Genomic DNA, 23,260 nt, shown 5'->3' on the forward strand with positions numbered 1-23,260 from the left:
TGTTAATTTAAGAGCTTCCCCTCAGGCACTGAGACTGTCGAACCCTTTCCGTTTGTGCTCTCCTTTAAAACCAGTAGAGGGCCAAGCAAACACACACATCGCATACACACTCAGGCGAACACACAATGATGCACACTCTTAGAGTTTGTAACTATTTTTGCCAAGGGGATAGGTTTTGGTCCTCACTTTGGCTTTCTGATTGCTTCTTACTGCTGGCCCAGAGTCAGATTTGTTTTCTGCTTCTTAAAGCTAGGATTTGAGGTTAGGTCATCTAGAGCCTAGATCTGTGCTTAGGGGCAACTACCTCCTCAATCTTCAATCACAGTGTCTTGTCACTCAAGGATGCTGTTACCATGGAGACGGGCTGTCCAATATTGCTTATACCCATGTACTTATGGTGACACCCAGTGGCCATATACACACAATACAGCCTTGCTTAATGTTTGGGGTTTTAGGCTGAGTTTCTGTATAGCACTTCGTGACATCTCCTGATGTCACAAAGTGGGGCTTTATAAATACATTTGATTGATAACTCAGATCAACACGACGGCACTGCTTTAAATTCTCATACACCCTTCACTTTTACACTGTGTGGCGTCTTGCATGTTGATGAACTATGTTGGAGTCCATCCACTCACCCTGCTTACTTTTCACATCTGCCTCTGTCTCTCCTGTGAACAACATGGTTGTGGGTGGACTGAAGTTGATGATGCTTTTCCTCTGTGTCTCCCCACAGTCGTGTGATGACATACAGGGAACACTCGTCCTGGGTGGTCAAGGCCCACCTGCAGAAGCAGACGGACGGCAAAATCATTAGTGTCAGGTAGTGCTCGTTGATGAGTGATTGGATGGTTGGTTGATGGAATATTTCTGTGACGGTCGGGTGTCCAGATTTGGTCATACTACCTTTCTTGACTCTCACACACGCTCTAGTTCTCTTGCTGTCTGTGGCTCGGTCCAAAACCAGCGGCCCTACTTCCTGTAGATCTAAATGGATGTGATAACATGTCATGTACTGTTTGGACTCCTTCATCCTCCTCCCCAGTGTCGATGGAGACGTGCGGTTCTTCGAGCTGCGGTCGCCGGACTCTGTGAACGTGCTGCAGACGGTGAAGGGGTTAACGGCGCTGGACATCCATCCACAGGCCAACCTGTTCGCCTGGTGAGTTCACAGGTTTACGGCACGCGGCAGGAAGGGCCTTCATAAATGGTCTAAACCATAGAGTTCGATAGAGGACTCCAGATGGATATAACCCATTTTTTGTAACCCTCTATCAAACTTTATGGTCTAAACTCACTTTGAGGAATTAAATGTGGTCAATACTATATCAACGGATGAAAGGTGGGAGACGGTCTGACGATTTCAACGTTTGCTACATTTGGTACCAGCTATGAAGCTAATTTCTCACTCCTTCCTTCATTCTCTCGTTCTCTCCATCCTCTCCCAGTGGATCGATGAACCAGTTCATAGCCGTGTACAACTCCAACGGTGACGTGATCAGCAACATCAAGTATTATGATGGTTTCATGGGCCAAAGGATCGGGGCCATCAGCTGTTTGGCCTTCCATCCCTACTGGGTACTACGCCATTCTTACTCTCTTCATAGTAGTCTGAATCTCAACTAGATAACGTAACATGGGAACTACGATTTGGGTGAATAAGTTGCGTGGGTACAAGGAGTTATCCCAATGTCTCTTAAACTATACTCTGCAAAACCTGTCTTTTCAATCACACCTAATTACACTAAATGGTTTGGAAAATGAATGATTTTACACCTGTCTTTGAGTCCATTATATTCTCTCTTTCTCTCTCCCTGTTTCCCAACAGCCCCACCTGGCGGTGGGCAGCAATGACTACTACATGTCCATCTACTCAGCGGAGAAGAGGCTCAGATAACCCCTCAGCGTCAACCCCCCCTTGAACTTTACCTTTGACCCCTGACCTCTCTCCACTCGGAGCCAGGATGTAAATGACTTCTAATGTACATATGCCATTGTTACCACCCCTGAATGTTCTATAGTGATGGCTGCTGACAAACTCGTGTTATGATGTTGACTGATTATCTGATTATTCTTGATCGTTTTATTCATATTCTTATTATGAAGCTATTGATTGTAGACTTGGCAGTGCTGAGGAGCGTGTATATTTAATTGCGTGTATACAGAGATGAATAATAGGTCTATTTTAAAGGTTCCAGCCTTGGCTGGGGGAGACAGGCGTTGTCGCTACCTGAATGAACTCGGAGTGACCTCTACATTACCTTTCTTTGACCTCTATGCATCGGGGTCAAGAGGCTATCGAGAGATAGACAATTCCCTCTCTCACACACGACTCTGGACCTGAAAGGCGTGGCTCACGGACGCCTGCACAACCCTTATTGAACCCCCCGCTGTAGCTAATAGACTTTCTCTCACTGTTTGTGTACAAGATGTTGAACAACAGGCTTTTCCTCTGAAACAGCCAGGCACTTTGACAGACGGGGCACATCTGAAAGAAAGTGAAATGTAGAACAGAGCACAGATGAGCCCAAAGTGGGCCGGCCCACAGCGTTGGACACAAACCGATGCCCATACAGATGTCCACTACCATGCTATACTGTAGGACTAACCAGACCTTGCATCCATGCACCCTCACCCAATTGTGCTAACCTCACCAACTATTGCCATTCATCTCCATTGTCCTATGCCCAAAGGCTGATCCCATGTCCATAGCGCAATGGGTGACTACTGCTCAGCTCTAATCCCTAGACTGATGCTACTTGTCTGCCCTACCTGCAAAGCAATAAGGAATTAGCTAGAAGCTCTCTACAGCCTCCAAGCTTCTGCTGCTCTAGCTCCAGACCCCCCCACTCATCAGCTGAGCCATACCCGCCTGAGGAGCCCCAGCACTGGGATACACGGAGCAGTTTGCTGGGGCCCTGAAGTATCAGTTCCAGAGCTCTGGCTGAGGCCCGCTTGACCCGTGCCCATCCCCCGTCTTTCCTACAGACCTAACCCCAGCCAGAAGCACCCCGCGCTGGACGATAAGAAATACAGCGCCCACTGCATCCCCTCGTCCCCATTGACACCAATGGGGAATAGGGAATGGGGTTCTGCTGCTACTTTGCTGCATTCTTGCACACAGGCTTATGAGGACTTTATAAACTCTGTATGGACTGTCCCCAGAAACACACACACCAGCCCTAGGCAGCCCTTTCCCCTGTACAACTACCAACCTCCACCCTGCTATCCGCTACCCTTTTTGGAGAAATGTCTACGGCAATTTTCTTCTATCTTAGTTTTTTTTTATTTTAACCTTGGTTTTATTTGCCAGCCGTGTTTGGGTTCTTTAGCAGGAAAAGAGTTTCAAGAAGATTGTGATAGAAGTTGGGTCGAAAAAGAGGAGTGACTTCAGACTTGCACACCACTGGTAAATACACAGTAACAATCCATAGCACTTCTTCAGTTCAGTGTCCTTGTTGTCAAAAGCCACAGCTCCTTCTGTCAACCTCCAACACTAGCTCAGGTACCTCATGAGCCACATAATACCACGACGTCTCTGCATGGTAGACGCACGGAGGTTTGACTGCCACATGGTCTGGTGTTACTCTTGATGTGACGAACTAAGAAGGTCAAAATCAGTTCAGTGAGTCCTGAGGTGCCTTTCTTTTTTTTTAACAAGGGTTACCCCTCTGGTCAACACTCGCTCCAAGTGCGGTATCGCAATTAATGTGCCTCTATTAGGGGTCGCTTTTTGGGTTTGCTCTGTATTACCTTCCTGTTTTTCTTTGAATTTTTAATTTAGTTTTTTGTGATTTTATATTTTTAATTTGCTGGTGTTTGTTTGCCTTGGACCTCAGTGGGATGGAGAGATGAGAGAGGACTGTTTCTCCCCCTTTCACAGACACTCTCACCCACACGGTGTCTCTCCTCATACAGTACTCCCCCATGGATGCTACCGTCACCTTTTTGCCTCTAAAGTCCTCAGCTTGGCTATCACCCTAGAAGGGAATGGACAATAATGCTTTGCCTGTGGACTGAACCGGTAACACATGCCAAGCATTCTGTAGAAGCGGCTGCGCTCGCGGTCATAACCAAGCCCCACTACGCTCAGTAGTTCACCCTCTAGGGTACGGAGGAGGTACTGCAGCCTCCACTGCTTTCACTGACACCTACAGCAAAACCCCACAACGCTGGTTTTCAGCCATGCTCAGAATCACTGCTTTGAGTTTTAACATTTTAGATATTGAAACAAAAATAAACTTTGAATACTTTAGGAGAAATTAAAGCAATCGGGTGTTTCTCTGTGACGGAAGACGGCTTTGCTGACTGGTTTATAGGACAGGAGATGAAGTCAGTAAAATAAACCAAATCCACAACAACACTAGTTTTCCTGGTGTTTTTTGTTGTTGGTGTTTGTTAATGTTCATGCTCTCGTTATGAAGTTCTACATGTATTGTGTAAGACAAATGTATCTGCTATTGCGTCACAATATTCGTGTCATTACCATATCAGTTGATCAGGAATGTTTAAAAAAATGAATATTACTTTTTTATCAGGCATATTTTCCTTCTCACCAGACCGCTTTTAAAAAATCCTCTGAGGAGTGGGTGTCTGTGAAAATCAGTCCTGGTATGAATTTCATAGCAAAGAGATGATTCAAATATTTTTCATGGACTTAATTAAGCCTGAGATTCGAGGTGCTGCTTGCTACATTTTGTTTTTGTTTTTCATTCTGAATCCTTGTATTTATTTGTTTGGTATTTCATGAATGTTCTGAATAAAATCAGATTTAGGGCTTTATTCAATCCCTATCGTGGAAGTTACAGAGCGATTGAAATTATATGGCAATGTTTCTACTTTAGCTGACACTGCATTCACCATAAATGCTGCATATCTCGGCTCAATAGGATATGACCTTCACATGTCTATCGTACAATCTGTAACACTTCAGCGAGACGCATTGAATAGAGGCCTTAACTTTGTTAACTGTTTCTCTGTTTGCCGTGACATTGGTTTGTCTATGGTTAAAGGTCAAGAAAGCCTCAGTATAAAGACATTTACATTTAAGTCATTTACATTTAAGTCATTTAGCAGACGCTCTTATCCAGAGCGACTTACAAATTGGTGCATTCACCTTATGACATCCAGTAGAATAGTCACTTTACAATAGTGCATCTAAATCTTAAAGGGGGGGGGGGTGAGAAGGATTACTTATCCTATCCTAGGTATTCCTTAAAGAGGTGGGGTTTCAGGTGTCTCCGGAAGGTGGTGATTGACTCCGCTGTCCTGGCGTCGTGAGGGAGTTTGTTCCACCATTGGGGGGCCAGAGCAGCGAACAGTTTTGACTGGGCTGAGCGGGAACTGTACTTCCTCAGTGGTAGGGAGGCGATCAGGCCAGAGGTGGATGAACGCAGTGCCCTTGTTTGGGTGTAGGGCCTGATCAGAGCCTGGAGGTACTGAGGTGCCGTTCCCCTCACAGCTCCGTAGGCAAGCACCATGGTCTTGTAGCGGATGCGAGCTTCAACTGGAAGCCAGTGGAGAGAGCGGAGGAGCGGAGTGACGTGAGAGAACTTGGGAAGGTTGAACACCAGACGGGCTGCGGCGTTTAATTGATAACAACCAATGATACTTGCCAACTAGCAGTCCCCTATCTGAGTTTAGACATGGAATAGAATCCTACTGGTCTGGAGGTACAGATAAGTGTGCCTTAACTGGAGGCAGGGCAGGAGCTCTGATAAATCCAGTCTCGCACTGTCTTGCCCAACTGAATCTCAGGCAAAAATTCTAAAGTGAATTTAAAAGTAATCCAATAAGTAATCTAGTTTTTCAAAAGTGTCTGTAATCTGATTATTATTTTGCTGGTAGTGTAAAAGATTAGTTTGTTTTGTAATCAAATTACATGTAATCAGTTAGTCCCCAACCCTGCTTAAGGGGATATAAAGAGGTTGCTGGTTCTTGAGTGAAAAAAATACATGGACCCCTTTCTGTTTTCTCAATGACATTAAAATGTATGCCTCTTAAAGGGAAACTAATCCAAAAGTAAGTAATACGATTACGTTGGAGTTATTGTAAACCAAAAATGTAGTTACTTTTTACAATTTTGGACAGGTAACCATAACGGATTACATTTAGAAAGTAACTTACCCTGCCCTTAAGAAATGTACATTTACATTTTTGTAATTTAGCAGATACTTTTAACCAAAGTGACTTACAGTAGTGAGTGCATACATTTTCATATTATTTTTTTATTTCATATTGGTACAAAGGTAAGAGTGGTATATCATAGTAAAACTGTTTATTTTGTTCTAATAAGTTAATCCAATAAGGTATATGTCTGGCGGTAGGTAGCTCAGTAGAAGTTAAAACAAACAAAACCGTAACTAGGAGCTTAAGCTAACAGTCGTTTTGACAGCTTTGAAGGGCATGCTGGGATTTACGACGGTGTAAACTGTAACGAACGAGCACAATGTGATATCCTACCCTCAGGAAACAGGCTCTCCTGAGCACAGAAGCAAGGGTGCCCCACTTCATGTTACCCCATAGTACCTGTAGAGGCCCAGACACTTGGGGGGGCAAAGGTTAGCTCCTTCCTACTGCACCCTAAGCATGCTGAACAGTGTCTATGACTACACACACAGCCCAGAAAGAGAACATTCCAAAACAGCAAAGTTCCAACAGCTCCCACATCCCGAAGAAACAACAGTCACTTCCTGGAAAATGAAACCAAGTCGAGGGCTCTGCTCGCTGTGACTCTGGCCGAGGTAGAGCACCTCCCCTGTCCTCTCCTCCCATCCCACTACTATCCCCCCAGTCGCATCAGCCCAGGACAACCACCACCGATGTGGGAGCCCCGACAGCCCTCACTCAGGATGATCACCCAACTACTACTGCTAACCTCTGTACTCCTCCCCACCTGTAAGGAAGTTTGATGATAATCTCCCTCTGGGAGGGTTTTGGGTTGGGTGGGGAAATAAGGAAGTATGGATTTTCTTTACGTTGATGTAGTGTTTTCTTCCTCCTCCTGTTCCATCCAGGCCAAGTGGCGGAATCGTAGGCATGTATGTATTAAAGTGTTCTTGAAGAGATTCTTAAAATAGGATAGTCAAAAGTGCAGTGAATGCAGTTTGCAAAACTGGGGAACTCTGTGTATTTCAGGTTTTTCTTTTGGAGTGGAATGTATTCAGCTATTGTTTTGGTTCTCTCTCTGAAGCTTTGTGTATTCATAGATTGTGTGCTTTGGGACTGGACGTTCTTGGTTTGTGTATTCATAGATTGTGTGCTTTGGGACTGGACGTTCTTGCTTATCTACTTTCTAATGCTATGGACTTGTTTTACTGAAACATATCTTATACTGAGAGGTGACTGATATACCCTAATCATAGTATTAACACAGCTAAAACTGTATTGACACACTGGAAATCCTATGAGACTGGTTCCTGGATCTTGTCTTATCAGTGTTTTCACACTTTTGGAGTACGAGACACTGGGGAAGTTGTGGAAGGCTTTGGAAACTCGTGTTAGCAGTATCACACGCCGCCTCCTCCTGCACCTCCCCGCTGGGAGGCCCCTTTTATCTAAAGAAGTACTCTGTGGAGGACAAATGTGGGACAACAGTTCTCTATCAGCATGAACTGAATCAAAGGACTTCTTATGTTGTTTTTGTTGAGGGTCTGTGTTTATATCCAATTCATTGGTGTGAGTGATTTCATCTCCTGAGTATCTTGGAGCTGGAAGATGACTCGCTATATAGCACTGTGTTTTATTGCACTGTTCTCTTACTATGGGGATATCTTTTTTGGCCTCAGTGAAAAGATTAATGTCACTACCGAGTGTGAATTCACTAAATAATGTGCTTTGGTATAAGATCACAAAGGCTTGTTTTCTAGAACTTTTGTTATACAGAACATTTGATTGGTCAGAGCATTGACGTGGAGTTATTTCTCCAGTGTTCACAATCCAAAGTGTCAATCTGACTCTCGAGCCCAGCAACGCCGTCTCCCAAGGTACCAATGTGATGGTACGCTGCCAGGCCTTAGTCAGCAGCTCTTGGCTCCTGAACCGTGAATACACCATCTACAAGGACAACCCCGTGGTGTACACGAGGAGCACCACCACCATAGAGGACCTCCTCTACTCTCTGCGCATGGCCAGAGTGGCAAACACTGGGAAGTATGAATGCAAGGTGAACATACAGGGCAAGGAGCTAAGCAGCAACTCTGAGAAACTGACTGTGACAGGTTAGTACTCTGTCAACTCTTCTCTGTTGTGGACTGAAAAGCTTGCAAGTTAAGCATAACTCTGTCTATGGCATGTGATTTTTTAAAATCTGTGTGACCGCGTGCTTTCACTCACACTCGTGTCCATCCAGGCCTGCAGACGCCAGTCCTCAGCGTCGACAAGCGTGTGTTCAGCAAGGGAGAGGAGGTGACCGTTGGGTGTAAGGCCCCTGGGGAGTCCGGCGCTATCGTCTTCTACTTCTACAAGGACTCCAAGGACCTTTATGAGGAGATGGTCAACGCCAACCAGGTGTGTTAATATTGGCTGTGCTTGCTAAGGTTTTTTTTTTACCCCCACTACAACTTATTTCACAAACATCAACACTTCAAGTAGCAAGCACACACACGTTTACTTTTCTAGTTAACATTGTTATATTATTATGACCAACCAGGTGTAGACTAGGCTGTGATTCAACAGCGCTGGCGCCCACAAGCTACACTGTGACTACAGGGTCTTACTGCTGACAGACTCGGTCCCGTCCAATGCCAGCAACAATGTGGTGGTCACTGTAAAAGGTGAGTGGAGCCCAAAAACAGAACATGGCGGTGAACATCTAGGGTCGGTTTCCAAGACACAGGTTAAACCTAGTCTTGGACTGAAACACACATTCAGTGGAGATTCTCAGTTGAAATACCTTTTTAGTCCAGGACCCTACTGTTCTCAATCTCAATTCATCTCTAATCATTTTAACCATGTCTGAAACTTAATAGAATGTGTCTGGGGAAAAGTCTCTTGGTTTCAACCTTCAGCTTCCAGACCAATTTTCCTCGTTTTGTCCTCCAGAGCTGTTCATCACACCTGTCATCTCTGTCCAACGATCATCGAAGGGGAAGATCTGGACATCTGCAGTGTCATTAGTAACCTCCAGAACAGCTCTGGGCTCAAAGTCTACCTGAGCAAGTGACTGATTCTGCTGAGTACTGGTCAAAGTAAAGCCAACCACAGCATGAGAGCCCTGGCTGAGCGCTCTGGGTAGTTTGAGTCCAGTTTGGAGGTGAGAAATGTTGTCAAGCAAGCAACGGAAAACGTGACGATTACAGGTGAGTGACTGGATTTGTAAGGAATCTGAAATGTACTGTAGAATGTGGTGTTAGCTTTCTTGATACGCTTTTTTCAACAGCTATCTGTTCTATCAGTGTATAACCAAGTCGCAGCTAGGGTTAAAATTCTGGTGAGCGTTCCTTAAATTCCTAGGTTTTCCAGAAATCCTGGTTGGAAGTTTCCTGGAATTAGGAGCGAATAAACAGGAGATCCAGAATCCTCCAACCGGGATTTCTGAAAAACCTGGGCAACCCTATTCACATCTATAACCTTATCAATGTTCATCACAACATTCCTTGTGCATGTTCTTACATGTACTCAGCCTCCAAGAGTGTTGAGGAAGCAATTGGTTTTTTTATCCACCAAACAGAACTGTTTTCACAGCCAGTTCTGACCATGTATCCGACAGAGGTGTTCGTAAATTCACGTTAACCTGCAAGAGTACCAACGACTCCTCTGACAGAATCAGCGCTTCGGATGTGAAATATTCCATTTACAAGGACAATTACACACTGACGCCAGGCAGCTTCAATGGTATATATGTCGCCGTAGGGGTACGGCGCACGAATGGGAATTGCTCATCTAAAGCAGACGCCAGGATGATCTCAAAGTACAGTGCAAAGCTGCCTGTCCAAGCAAAAGGCACTACTACAGCCCATAAGGCTTTTATGTGTGACCCAAAGTAAGTCAATCTCACTTGTCTTTGAATAAATTCATTTAGTTAATCACCAGCAGCATAACACTACATTCCACTGCTGGTTTGCCTCTAAAGCTAAGCAGGGTTGGTCCTGATCGGTCCCTGGATGGGAGACCAGATGCTGCTGGAAGTGGTGTTTGAGGGACAGTCGGAGGCACTCTTTCCTCTGGTGGAAAAAATATATCCCAATGCTCCAGGGCAGTGATTGGGGACATTGCCCTGTGTATGGTGCCGTCTTTCGGATGGGACGATAAAAAAGGGTGTCCTGACTCTCTGTGGTCATTAAAGATCCCATGGCACTTATCGTAAGAGTACTAGGGGTGTTAACCCCGGTGTTCTGGCTAAATTACCAATCTGGCCCTCATACAATCACGGTCACCTAATCAACCCAGCTTCCAATGACCTCTCCACATGAACAGTCCATTTTGTAATTTCAATCACTTGTTCTATTCATTCCCCAGTTCTTGACAGTAAACCGGAGATAACGGCTATTGGCAGAGTGATCGTGGGAAAGCCCTTCAGGTGCGCTGTCACTCAGACCGAGGCAGCCTACCCATCGACGACACTTTGTGGAACAAGTATTCTGAGGGTAACTCGGCCACCGTGCAGCAGCCGCACCATCAGGCCATCTTCCCTATCACCGTCCAGCACTACAGCGACACAGTGGACTATAAATGCGAGGCACAGAACAACCCCAAAGTCGACACGTTGGTCAGCAACAAACACCACCGCAGTCATAGCTGAGCCTGTTGAAGTGTGGAATGGTATACAACGTTAAACACGTCCATGATTCATTGGATTGTAGCATTATTGCACACTTCTTATTTAACCATCAGAAATACCCCTCTCCCAGTGCCTCTGTCCAATCCAGGAGTCATCATCACCCCATACCTGTCGGGGGTCACAGAGGGAGATGAGATGTACCTGATCTATGGGGTGGAAGGTTCCCCGCCCGTCACCTCTAAGTGGTACCGAAGTGGGAACGTAGCCGCTGTTCACCACCTCAACCCAATCCAACGCGTCCCACCAGATCAAGGGAGGGGGGAATGAGCACAGTGGCACCTACTACTGCAAGGCCATCAACTACACTACCATGGTCCAGAGTCAGCCTGTCACCGTAGATGGTGAGAGTTACACACACACACACACACACACACACACTCTGAGAAGATAGAGCAAGGCCCTGCTTTACTTATCACAATAGGTTGAGAGACAGGCAAACAGCACACACAGCGGGTGTCCACACACTCCACCATAGACACGCATTTATTTACTGCTCTTACTGGATGTACCAGTCTAGATTCATTTGCTTTCACAGCACCACTTGTGTAGAAACGAAAGACTCCTCTTTGGACCAGCAGCGACAGTTTTTCTCTTCTCACAACACTGTTCAGGGGCTGCTTCAGTGACAACTGACAAGTTTACTTCCGTCTGATCTGATCCCTCCACCCCAGTGCCTGCCAGCAAGGTTATCTGACCCCACTATTAACGAACCCCAATGAGCTCCTCTGCTGTGGCGTTGATTAGCATGAGCCACGCTAAATTCCCCGCAGCCACTCTGCCCTCTGTCCTGTGGTGTGGTTAGTGCCGACGGCTAACGCGAGAGCACAGTCAATCCGGATGCTAGCGGCAACGCGCTAGGCTCCCATGGGTTGTGACTCCTCAGCACGACGTGGCCAGCACTCATTATCCAGAGCAATTAGACCCAGCCTGCTTCCCCCCCATATTGGCACTACGGCAGCTCCAGTGGCAAGGCAGAAGATAGGGGGATGAGGAGGAGAGGGGGAATGAAGGGAACACTTAAGTTCAGACCCCAAGAGGAGGAAGCAGATGGACATTCGACTCTGAACTTTAAGATTGACTTTCTCTCTCTTTCAACCATCCTCTGTCCCCTCTCTCCACCCTGTCCTCATCTCCACCCACCCTAACAGTCTTTCAACCTGTACCCTTTTCCTCTCACAAACACTCTGCCTACCTCCCCCCTCTCCCTGCATCTCTCTCCCTACCTCCCGCCTCTCCCTACATCTCTCTCCCTACCTCCCGCCTCTCCCTGCATCTCTCTCCCTACCTCTCCCACTCTTCCTTCCTCTTTCTCGCTACAGTGAAGATGTCTCACCCCCCATACGTGTGTTCCATTTCATGCTATCCATTAGCATGCAAGCTGCTTGTAGCATGTTGGTGTCAGAAGTTGTCACCCTGACGTCAGTCCATATCATGACACCCATACGGTGTGCATTTAGGGGTCTCTGAGGTGACCTTAGGTGACTTCTTAACTCTGCATCTCCTCACATATTTTCCTGCTAGAGGAACAATAATGCATTGTCTTACCGTCCAGCTGTAGACATCCTGTGCAACTTAGAATGCATGAGAGAGGACATGGCAGAGATGCTTACTGTGTGTGTATTTAGCTTAGTTCCTTATACACAAATCGATACGGGTCTTAACAATTGATGTTTTACTTCAGCAAACATGCCTCATTAGATGTGCAGATTCTGCAGTGGTTGGCAGGATGTAGCTAGCTACAGGGCAGCTGTGTTCAGTAGTGATTGTGGTGTTGAGTGTTTGTTGAGAGTGGCCATATCATCTTATTACAGACGCAGCGCCACCCTTTGACGGCATGGAGGGAAGAGCGACCAATGGGACGCAAGAGTGTGGCATCACTTCCTGCTGACATCAGCAACAATCAGCTACAGTCTCCCAGCAACAGTGTAGAGAAACCCCACAGAGGGAGGGACTTTTTTGGTTTGAACCAAAAAAGAACAAACATTTTGCACCACTTGGTTCAATAAAGGGATATGTGGGAGGAAAACCAAGGATGACAACATTTGGATCAATGGCTCAAACAAAGAAATCCCCACAGACATTTTAGAGAGGGGAACATGGCCAAAATGTGTTCCTTGGAGAAAATATTACTACTTTTTATGTGTTGTAGATGTAATTTCAGAAGGTACAGGTGTAGTGTACACAATATGGTTGACACCAAGGGGCTTGTTGTCAACATCAATCCCAGTGACACAGTTGAACTGGCCCCATTGCTCCCTCTCCTGCTGCTGTCTGGAAGAGATTTACTTTCCTGTCATTATCAACATACTGTCTTTGTCCTGTGTTCTCACCTCACTGTGTCTGTCTGCCTGTCTGACTGCATGTCTATCGAATGATGGAACTGGCCCATTTGTCTAATAGTCTGTCTGTCCAAAAACAATGTGTGCGTGTCTAAATGCATAGATCTGATCTGTCAATAGCACAAATGTTGTTTGGTGAGATACCAATGAATGTCTGTAATGCTGTGTAGCTACACTGAGTATACCAAATATTACCAGCCGTTCTTTCCATGACACAGACTGACCAGGTGAATCATGGTGAAAGCTATGATCCACTTCAAATCGGAGTAGATCAGGGGTTCTTAAACTTTTTCAGCCTGGGACCCAAATAAGAATTTCTGTGTTTTCCTGGGACCCAAGCTTAGGAAAATATGAAACTATACATGGGTACATGTCATTGCCCTTATTCCTAAAACAAATAACAATTAAACGAAATATACATATAAATATGTATTAATGTTTATTTCCCCCCATTAAAACACTCTTACATACCTGTCAGGTTGGAACTGTTGCTGTTCAAATACAATAATGAATTAATTTTCATTCTGAACTGGAATAAACGGATTGATCACATCACACAGAGGAATATCAGAACATACACACCGGCTTTTTGATAGTGCAACCCTGAGCAACAGTACAGATGAAAAATGATCAGGCCTACTGTACATTACTGTAGAAATTATTGTTGAAAGAAAGTCAAGGTTGGAACTGTTTCTGTTAAAATACAATACATCTTTTTTTATTCTGAACTGGAATAAAGTGATTGATCACATCTGTAGACCAGAAAACACACACAGTCCTAATGGGAGCAGGTCTATTGACAGTACAACACAGAGGTCAAGCTCAGCCTTGAAACTGTTTCTGGACTTGTTTTTTTTAAGTATGTCAGAGTTGAGAACACTGACTCACATAGGTATGTGGTGACAAACTGGATCAGAACATCTACTGCTTTCTCCGTCAGGCAGGAGACCACTTCCTGCTGTAGATGAGCAACTCAGAACAGTGTGTTTGCCCTAAAAAGCATCTTGTTTCAATCAGTTTATTCCAGTTAAGAATAACAATTATTATTGTATTTTAACAGCAACAGTTCCAACCTATACTTGTTTTCAAAAATAATTTCTACAGCAAAATGTACAGTAGGCCTGATAATGTTTCATCTTCATCTGTACTGTTACGTAGTATCAGTAGCTTGCCTGCTTTGGAGAATGTTAGCTATTAGCTGTGTACAAGGCCAGGGGGTTGTTTGAAAGAGAAAGAAACTCATCGCTGTATTTGCGTTTCATGAAATTGAGCTCAGTCAGAACTTGTGGCAAGCATGAGTCCGTTTGATGACAACGGTGAGTGATGGCGAGTGGGAATAACAAGTCAGTGTCTGACAGCGCGTCATCTGCTGCCTGAATGACAGCGAAAGATCAGAGAATCAGAGAAAGATCTGGTAAACCGCGAAGCACACGGGCACCTCCCTCTCACACTCGCGCAGCTGCCAAACTGAGCAGAGGCCGCTGCTTAAGCAGAAAGCGCATTTGCACTTGGCCAAATCAATTCCAGTAATTAATGAAACAATTATAAATGTACACTGACACATCGCGACCCACCATTAACAGTGTGTTGCGTCCCATACTTTAAGAAAGGCGGGAGTAGATGAAGGGGAGGAGGCAGGTTAAAGAAGGATGTTTAAGCCTTGAGATAATACATGGATTGTGCAGGTGTGCCATTCAGAGGTGGAATGGGCAAGACAACATATTTAACTGCCTCTGAACGGGGTATGGTTTAAGGTGCCTAGCGCACCGGTTTGAGTCAAGAACTGCAACGCTGCTGGGTTTTTCATGCTCAACAGTTTCCTGTGTGTGTGAAGAATGGTCCACCTTCTTCCCACAAGCCAACTTGCGCGAGTCGACATGGGCCACGCATAACTGTGGCATGCATTCGACGCCTTGTGCCTGGATGAATTGAGGCTGTTCTGAGGGCAAAAGGGGGAATGCAACTCAATATTAGAGAGCTCTTAATGTTTTGTACACTTAGCCAATATATGTAAGCCATGTTTGATGCTTTGTCAATCATCTTAATATGTTGGCTAAAGTACTTTTAAGACACAACATCCTTAAAGAAGTTTACTAGCTAAGGCTGCCTTGAAGGAATAATGAAACGATAGCGTCTGCGTTCATTTCCTATGTTGGAAAAAAAAAACATTTATAAAAGGGGGTTTGTTAAATAGTGGACTTGGGGGCAGACTGTTTGTTTCAGGCCAGTCGAGTTTGAACGCAGGCAGCGGAAATTAATCGCTTGGGCCCACTGAGGTTCAATAGAATCTGGGATCGCATAAACGAATGGGAAGTTGTTTTTGCAGGGAGCTATTGTGTTCCTGTTGTTTTCCAAACAGTAGCCAGAGTGCATAAGGCACCGGAACAGCTCTGTGGAAATCAAAATGGAGGCCTGATATCCACTTATCGTTTGTTACAGTATGTTCTCTTGCGGTGTTCTAATCGCTCAGCAGCCTGTTAAAATGTCACAACTGAAGGCTCCAATCAATTCAATAAAACATTTGTGGGGGAATTAGAATTCATTCAAGCGTTGGAATAATATTCAACTTGTGAAACAATAGACATAACTATTGTTTTACCTCCCCCCAGAACTTTCCGGTTGGCGGTTTTAATTTAATAGGACCTTAACTCTCAATTTCCTAGTACACCTAACAGTCATTTAGCTTCAGTGGGCAGTAACTTAACTGGGAATCTTGGATCATTAGATCTCCTAGCTTGTGTTGGGGAGCATTGCTTTATGTCTGTGTGCATCTGTGTTTGTGTCTTGTCGTTGGAGTGGATGCCCAGGTGAGACCCACAGAGTACATTCATAGAGGATTCATAAAGAGGGTTATAGTTGCATATACATTTCAAGCTGTGTTGTCTAAAGTCTGCCTCTGTCTTGGGCTGTTTTGTGTGATGGAATGTATGTGTATCTTGTCCTAGTGCAGGCAGTGAGGGGGAGAGCAGTGCAGTGTCTAATAATGAGCCTGATGTGGAGTACACTGAAGTGGTACACCGCCAACCTGTGGACCCTGCCAGAGGTGACCACACGCACACACCAGTTTTTCACTCTGGCTACCTCTCCCTCTTATTCCCTTTATCTTGCTCCCCGTTTCTCCCGCTCATAGTGCTTTTTCTACCTCTTCCTTCTCTCATTCTGTCCCTTCACTCATATCGAATCATCACAAGAGGGTTTGCTTTGCCGTCATTATTTCAGCTTATAAGACTCAGCGCCATTTCCTGGGGGAGGGGTCTAATTGGCCACAATTAAGCCGTCTCTTCAGTAACCTGTGATAACCATGGTGATCAGGCTTCCAGAAACATCTTCTGACGAATAAACAGGAAGGAAGCTGAACTAATTGCCAGGCTACTCTCTATGGTACCAACCCCCCTCAATTAGTATACTCTGTTGGCCCCAATGGGTTTGCTATGGCAGTTGGTTGGGCTTATCATTAAGCAGGGGCGCAGAAGTGGTTTTAGAAGTGGGGGGGGGGGGCATAATATTTATTTTATTATTATCCAGTTGGATAAACACTAAACAGCCTACGTGACCACTCGGAGACGTCCGTATGGTCCTAAAGCACACCGTTGCCCCCTTTTTGTATCACATACCAATGATGAAAGGGGGGGCGGGCATGTCCCCCCTCCCGTCCCCAGTGAAAGTTACGCCCCTGTCCTTAAGTATCCAGTACAATAATTTGCCAAGAGATGGGGAGCATCTGCTAAAAGACAAACAAGTAAATGTGTAACAGTTGTAATGAAGTGATATGTGATGATGGTTATCTAATGTGTGTGTGCCCATGAGCAATGATTAAGTGGTACAATTATGTAACAATTAGACATTGTTACATTATTTTGTTTTTTTTGTTCTGCAGTTCCCCTGAGAAAAGGGACAGAAACGGTGTGCAGTGAAGTCCAGAACTCCCCAACCAGTGAGTCCAACACCCTGTAAATATGGGTTACATTTATAAAGTGCTTTAAAGTAGGTCTCAAAACACGTGATGTTGCCATGTTGATAACTCACCTCATCCACCAGTAGTGAGTAAAAGGAGGTAGAAGGTGAGGTATTCATTATTGTATCCGGACCAGCGGGTTCTGTATGAAGGTGACTATTTCCTCTCGCTGCTCGCTCGCAGGAAGTTCCTGTTTTTAGACACGATCCAAGTTGAATTTGTCAGTGAAGCAGTCCATGTGGAAATGTACCTTTTATCAACCCAAATTTAACATAAAACACTTAACATACCCTTTTGTTTGTAACTCTCATCTCTGGTGAATTGGTGAGTGTATAGGATGAGGGTGAGTGTATAGGATGAGAGTGAGTGTATAGGATGAGAGTGAGTGTATAGGATGAGAGTGAGTGTATAGGATGAGAGTGAGTGTATAGGATGAGAGTGAGTGTATAGGATGAGAGTGAGTGTATAGGATGAGAGTGAGTGTATAGGATGAGGGTGAGTGTATAGGATGAGGGCAGGGACTGCACTTGTTGCTTTTTGGCATAGTTATACCCCTGCTGTGATAAAACAATGGGCTCTGTTTCAAGGGAACCAATGAGTCAGCGCCTGGGCGTCATAACTGTCAAATGAGTCATCATGATGAATTCATTCAGAGAATGATTATTATTCAATGCCCCTCCGAATGTGTTCTAATGAAAGAGGAAAGGGAGGGTGATACGCACATCCTGAACTTGAGAATACTGGTGCTGGGATAATAAATGTAAAGGAATGGGAGGCCCGCTAACACACTGGGGAGGAGTAGTCCCTCATTCCTTTATCAAATGAAAGAGTACACGCACAGAGACACAGGTTATACACTGTCATTTCTGTAATGGTCTAGAGGTTGTCCTTCTTCCCTGATCCTGTGTCCTGTTTTCCCAGGTGTACCCGGTGACCATTACCACTATGTAAGTACAGTTTGAGTCTCCGTGTCTTCCATTTGACTGTCTGTGACTGAGGCACTGTGAAAACAAACGCACACGGCTAACACACTCAGTAACAACTACTGACCTTTCCTCCAGCTGACAAAAAGCGTGAGGAGTGACAGAATCAAGGCCACAGGGCACACCACCTCTCTCCCTCCTTCCCTCCCTCCCTCCTTCCCTCCCTCCCTCCTTCCCTCCCTCCCTCCCTCCTTCCCTCCCTCCCTCCTTCCCTCCCTCCCTCCCTCCCTCCCTCCTTCCCTCCCTCCCTCCCTCCCTCCCTCCCTCCCTCCCTCCCTCCCCCTCCCTCCCTCCCTCCCTCCCTCCCTCCTTCCCTCCCTCCTTCCCTCCCTCCCTCCCTCCCTCCCTCCCTCCTTCCCTCCTTCCTTCCTTCCCTCCCTCCCTCCCTCCCTCCCTCCCTCCCTCCCTCCCTCCCTCCCTCCCTCCCTCCCTCCCTCCCTCCTTCCCTCCCTCCCTCCTTCCCTCCCTCCCTCCCTCCCTCCCTCCCTCCCTCCCTCTTTCCCTCCCTCCTTCCCTCTCTCCCTCTTTCCCTCCCTCCTTCCCTCTCTCTCTCTTTCCCTCCCTCCTTCCCTCTCTCCCTCCTTTCCTTTCCTCTCTCTCTCTGGGCTGTGGGGAATTTGACATAATGAGTCAGGATACGACATGATGGTCTAAACTTAAGACAGTTAATTTACTCCTTGATAGAAATGGAGGAGCAGCCATGATTGTGGGGAGGTGGTTTTTAGTGATAAAGGAATTTCATTGTGTTTTTTTTGTGTGCAGCTACCCCTAGAGAAATATTGTTTCGTTTTCTGCGAAGCCTTGCTAAAATACAGTGTGGTATTCTGTGAAGCCTTGGTGAAATACAGTGTCGTATTCTGTGAAGCCTTGGTGAAATACAGTGTGGTATTCTGTGAAGCCTTGGTGAAATACAGTGTGGTATTCTGTGAAGCCTTGCTAAAATACAGTGTGGTATTCTGTGAATCCTTGGTGAAATACAGTGTAGTATTCTGTGGAGCCTTGGTGAAATACAGTGTGGTATTCTGTGAAGCCTTCCTGAAATACGGTGTAGTATTCTGTGGAGCCTTGGTGAAATACGGTGTAGTATTCTGTGGAGCCTTGGTGAAATACAGTGTTGTTTTCTGTGGAGCATTGGTGAAATACAGTGTAGTATTCTGTGAAGCCTTGGTGAAATACAGTGTGGTATTCTGTGAAGCCTTGGTGAAATACAGTGTGGTATTCTGTGGAGCCTTGGTGAAATACAGTGTGGTATTCTGTGGAGCCTTGGTGAAATACAGTGTAGTATTCTGTGGAGCCTTGGTGAAATACAGTGTGGTATTCTGTGAAGCCTTGCTAAAATACAGTGTAGTATTCTGTGGAGCCTTGGTGAAATACAGTGTGGTATTCTGTGAAGCCTTGGTGAAATACAGTGTAGTATTCTGTGGAGCCTTGGTGAAATACAGTGTGGTATTCTGTGAAGCCTTCCTGAAATACAGTGTAGTATTCTGTGGAGCCTTGGTGAAATAAAGTGTTGTTTTCTGTGGAGCATTGGTGAAATACAGTGTAGTATTCTGTGAAGCCTTGGTGAAATACAGTGTGGTATTCTGTGAAGCCTTGGTGAAATACAGTGTGGTATTCTGTGGAGCCTTGGTGAAATACAGTGTGGTATTCTGTGGAGCCTTGGTGAAATACAGTGTAGTATTCTGTGGAGCCTTGGTGAAATACAGTTTAGTATTCTGTGGAGCCTTGGTGAAATACAGTGTGGTATTCTGTGAGGACCACTTTCAACAGTTAATGGATTTTTCACCTGCCTTGAGAGAATCGGATTGTGTTCCAATGTGATGGTATAGAGTCGTGCTGTAACAGTTTTGATTTGGGTTGCGTTACAGTGTAGACTTTTCTGTGTGTGATGGTGTCGAGGTTAGTTACGGTGTTGACTTTCATTGTGACCGTGTTTACATAATTGACACTGTTGAGCAGTGCAGTGTGTCATTATTCAGTGGGATCTCTGTTGTCTCAGCAGGGTACGCCGATCTCAACGGTGAACAACCGGAGGTCAACCAGGACCTGCTGGAGGTCAATCACCAGGACCACCGTGACCTGGAGTAAAGGTTACCTCTGATCCCTCGCGACCCCTCACACTAGGACCACAAACTAAATGATCCCCACCTCTGCCTCCAACTTTAACCACAATCCTTATTTCCATATTGTTCTTGTATTCTGTACATTTTCCCTATAAGGAAAATTGTTGACTCATGTAAGCTGTAGATATTTTGCATAATTTTATAGCCAAATAAAATCACAAATCCTAATTAGGACTTACTGTGTAGTTCTATCATACCTTATAGACTCTTATCTTTGTTTACCTTTTCATCATGTCTCATAACCATAGAGTTCGGTACAGAGTTCAGTTAGCCTGGCCCCTCCCTCAAATGCAGTTCTCTTTGATCTCCTAAATGGACAGCATGACACTTATGCTCTGTCATGATGGCTAAAACAATCCCCCTTTGAGACTTCCGTTGCAGGGCAGTGTGAGTGGACTGATAACCTCCCTCCTGTCACTAGACTGGGTCCACACCCAAACCAGAGCACACTCCTGTAGGGCCTTCCCTGAATCACACTATGGCAATAACTATGGAAATAAAGAGTGAATGTAAACAGAGGATCTGCATGTCTCCAGCTGTTCAGCCTGATGGTATATGGTGTTTGTGATGTCACATCCTGCCAGGCTGTGTCCAAGTGTGTCGAAAGTTCGAGGGAGAACAGTGTCAGGCCTGAGGTGACTCAGACATACAGAATTGTACATGGTTTTAAATTACTTTCTTACTGCGGTTACTGTTTTTGTAAGATCACACACAAAATGATCCAAGTAAAGTCAAGGTAATGTTAAAAAGAAATCTAATCTATCTTTCTAAAATTTGAGTATCGTATGTTACGTTATTACGATGTGTTATGCAAGACGTTATATTAATAGAGAATGGTTACAATCGTCCTGTAAATTGCAACATTACAACAATTACAATATTGAAAGGGCTCCCAAGTGGCGCAGCAGTCTAAGGCACTGAAACTGAAACTAGCTCAGACAGCACACCTACTCTGAGACGTGTGTCAAATACATAGCCCTGATCCGGTTTTTGTTTATTTTGGAGAGGAGAATCCTATTTGGTTGTTTTTGTGAAACTATCAAATATTTAGGCCTATGCCATCTTAAACTTAGAGCTCTTGCAGAGTAACTCTGTCTTCATAGAAACAGATAAACACCATTTTCACACCTTAAAAAGCATCCATACAACTGTGACGTCTTCGTAGCCCTCCATTGAGTTTTGCTTCCTCGAGTACGGTGCATGATGTCTATTCTGTGTTGTTTACGAACATGTCAGCTAACACCGAGACATACTCTCGTAATCATCTCTCATTGTCTCGACAACGTAATCTACAGTCAATTATCTATCTAAATCGTAATTTCCTCTCTTTGATAACCTCAAGGCCATTGTGGAACTGCAATTACAGCATTGGCATGGCAACCACAAATAAATGCTCTTCGATCTTAGGTCCATTTACATAATGTCCCCAGCTCTCTCTCTCTCTCTCTCTCTCTCTCCCTCTCTGTCTCTCTCTCCCTCTCTGTCTCTCTCTCTCTCTCTGTCTGTCATCGTGGTCAGAAGCCTGTTAGACTAATTAAAGGACATCAGCAGAATGGCCAAAACATCGCTTGAGTGCTTCGATAGCAGGCCTTGTGTTAATGTAATCATGGCGCTGTGCTTTTGGATGAATAAATTCGGTTAATTTGTGCGCACCATTTTTCACATCTAGAATGGGAATTGGAATAATATGTTTTGCTGGGTCAGACGAGATGAGAGTAGCCTATAATATGACAATAATATGGACTTATGTACCAAGTAGCATTGTTTTCTAGCTCAAACATATAGCATCATTGGCCCAATGAAATGGCAGGGACCAGGGTGACAGTCACAGTGCTCATGCATCCTTCTATTTGAATTATAATTTGCATATTGACTTACAGACAAAATAAAACAATAGATAAACATCTTTCCACCCTTCACGCCCAATACTATTGTTCCTGCCCTGTAAGCACTGTGAGTGTTGCTAATACTGGCATGTGGTGAATGGGTGTGGAGAGAAACATGTATATTTGTTTTGTCTATCTGTCATTAGAGTAGCCTACTTAGTGCTTACAGTGTGTTTGCATTAATGGAAGTAGATTGAACTGACTGAAAACAGGGCGGAAAAGAATGAACTCGCATGATGGTAGTTGAGATGGTGTGGACAAGCCAAGTGTGAGTAGAGCAACTGTCAAATCAGTTTGTCAGCCAATCGTGTGACAGATTAGATGACTGTGAGAAGAGCTGGCACCCTTTAATGCGATGTTAGCCAAGACACTTGCTAGTATTTGCACATTTCACAACTTTTCTGCTTATCTGCCTTTGTTTGGAAGGAAAAGACATCTATGTAAACGGAATTACGGTGCTAAACATTTAAGAATTCTGTTATCTGAAATTAAGCAAGGGAATTCAATTAAACAGACTATCGTGCACTGTAACTAATAGACAGTTGTGAATTACTCCTCTGAGATCCATGCACATTATTTCTTTGAAAGGTTGATGAAATAAAATTGTGGGCAAAAGCAATGAATACCAGAACATAACAAACGCTGCAACCTGTCTGAAAGAAGTGCCCTGTCTGCCCTGTCTGAAAGAAGTGCCCTGTCTGCCCTGTCTGAAAGAAGTGCCCTGTCTGAAAGAAGTGCCCTGTCTGAAAGAAGTGCCCTGTCTGCCCTTGCCCACGGGGCAGTGAAAGAACACCAGTTTGCCACTGGTATTCTGGCAGTTAGATTGTTTGCACGTCTTTATCTGGTCTATTTGCATTTATTCAGCTCAACTGTTAAAATGGACTTTGTGTAATCTTTATTTGCCCTAAGCCATCTTTATTAAATATATACTGAAAATGCACAATTTATGACCGACTTGGTTGTAGCGTATGTATGTTTTTCATCAGTGTTAAAGTATTGACCAATACTGTGACTAGCTTTCAGTGCACTCAAGGGCAATACATAGCCTATTAGCTGCAAGAGGTTTTGTTAGTCATCACCAGCACACGGTCACAATCATGCCTAAAAGATCACAAGACAATCTAGGTCTAAGATCCCTCCCAATGTGTTCTCCAATGTCATAAATCATTTTATAAAAAGGCTCAGTGTAGAGTA

The 23,260-nt window shown here is 44.8% G+C and overlaps 1 protein-coding gene and 1 pseudogene across 7 annotated transcripts in view; both read left to right on the top strand.

Moving 5' to 3' along the window:
* The window catches only part of LOC118389397 (regulatory-associated protein of mTOR-like), a 214,622-nt gene extending 209,649 nt beyond the window's left edge, over window positions 1–4,973 (top strand). For all 7 annotated transcript variants that reach the window (XM_052527656.1, XM_052527658.1, XM_052527661.1 and 4 more), the window contains 4 exons: window positions 737–823; window positions 1,046–1,162; window positions 1,449–1,578; window positions 1,829–4,973. In XM_052527656.1, coding sequence (XP_052383616.1) covers window positions 737–823; window positions 1,046–1,162; window positions 1,449–1,578; window positions 1,829–1,897 — 403 coding nt within the window. In that variant the 3' untranslated portion in view covers window positions 1,898–4,973. The remainder of the gene's footprint in view (window positions 1–736; window positions 824–1,045; window positions 1,163–1,448; window positions 1,579–1,828) is intronic.
* A 131-nt stretch (window positions 4,974–5,104) lies between these two features.
* On the top strand, window positions 5,105–16,048 carry LOC118389228 (platelet endothelial cell adhesion molecule-like; annotated as a pseudogene).
* The last annotated feature ends 7,212 nt before the right edge of the window (window positions 16,049–23,260 follow it).

The sequence above is a fragment of the Oncorhynchus keta genome, chromosome 10 (genome assembly GCF_023373465.1).
Source record: "Oncorhynchus keta strain PuntledgeMale-10-30-2019 chromosome 10, Oket_V2, whole genome shotgun sequence".
In the NCBI taxonomy this organism is placed as follows: domain Eukaryota; kingdom Metazoa; phylum Chordata; class Actinopteri; order Salmoniformes; family Salmonidae; genus Oncorhynchus; species Oncorhynchus keta.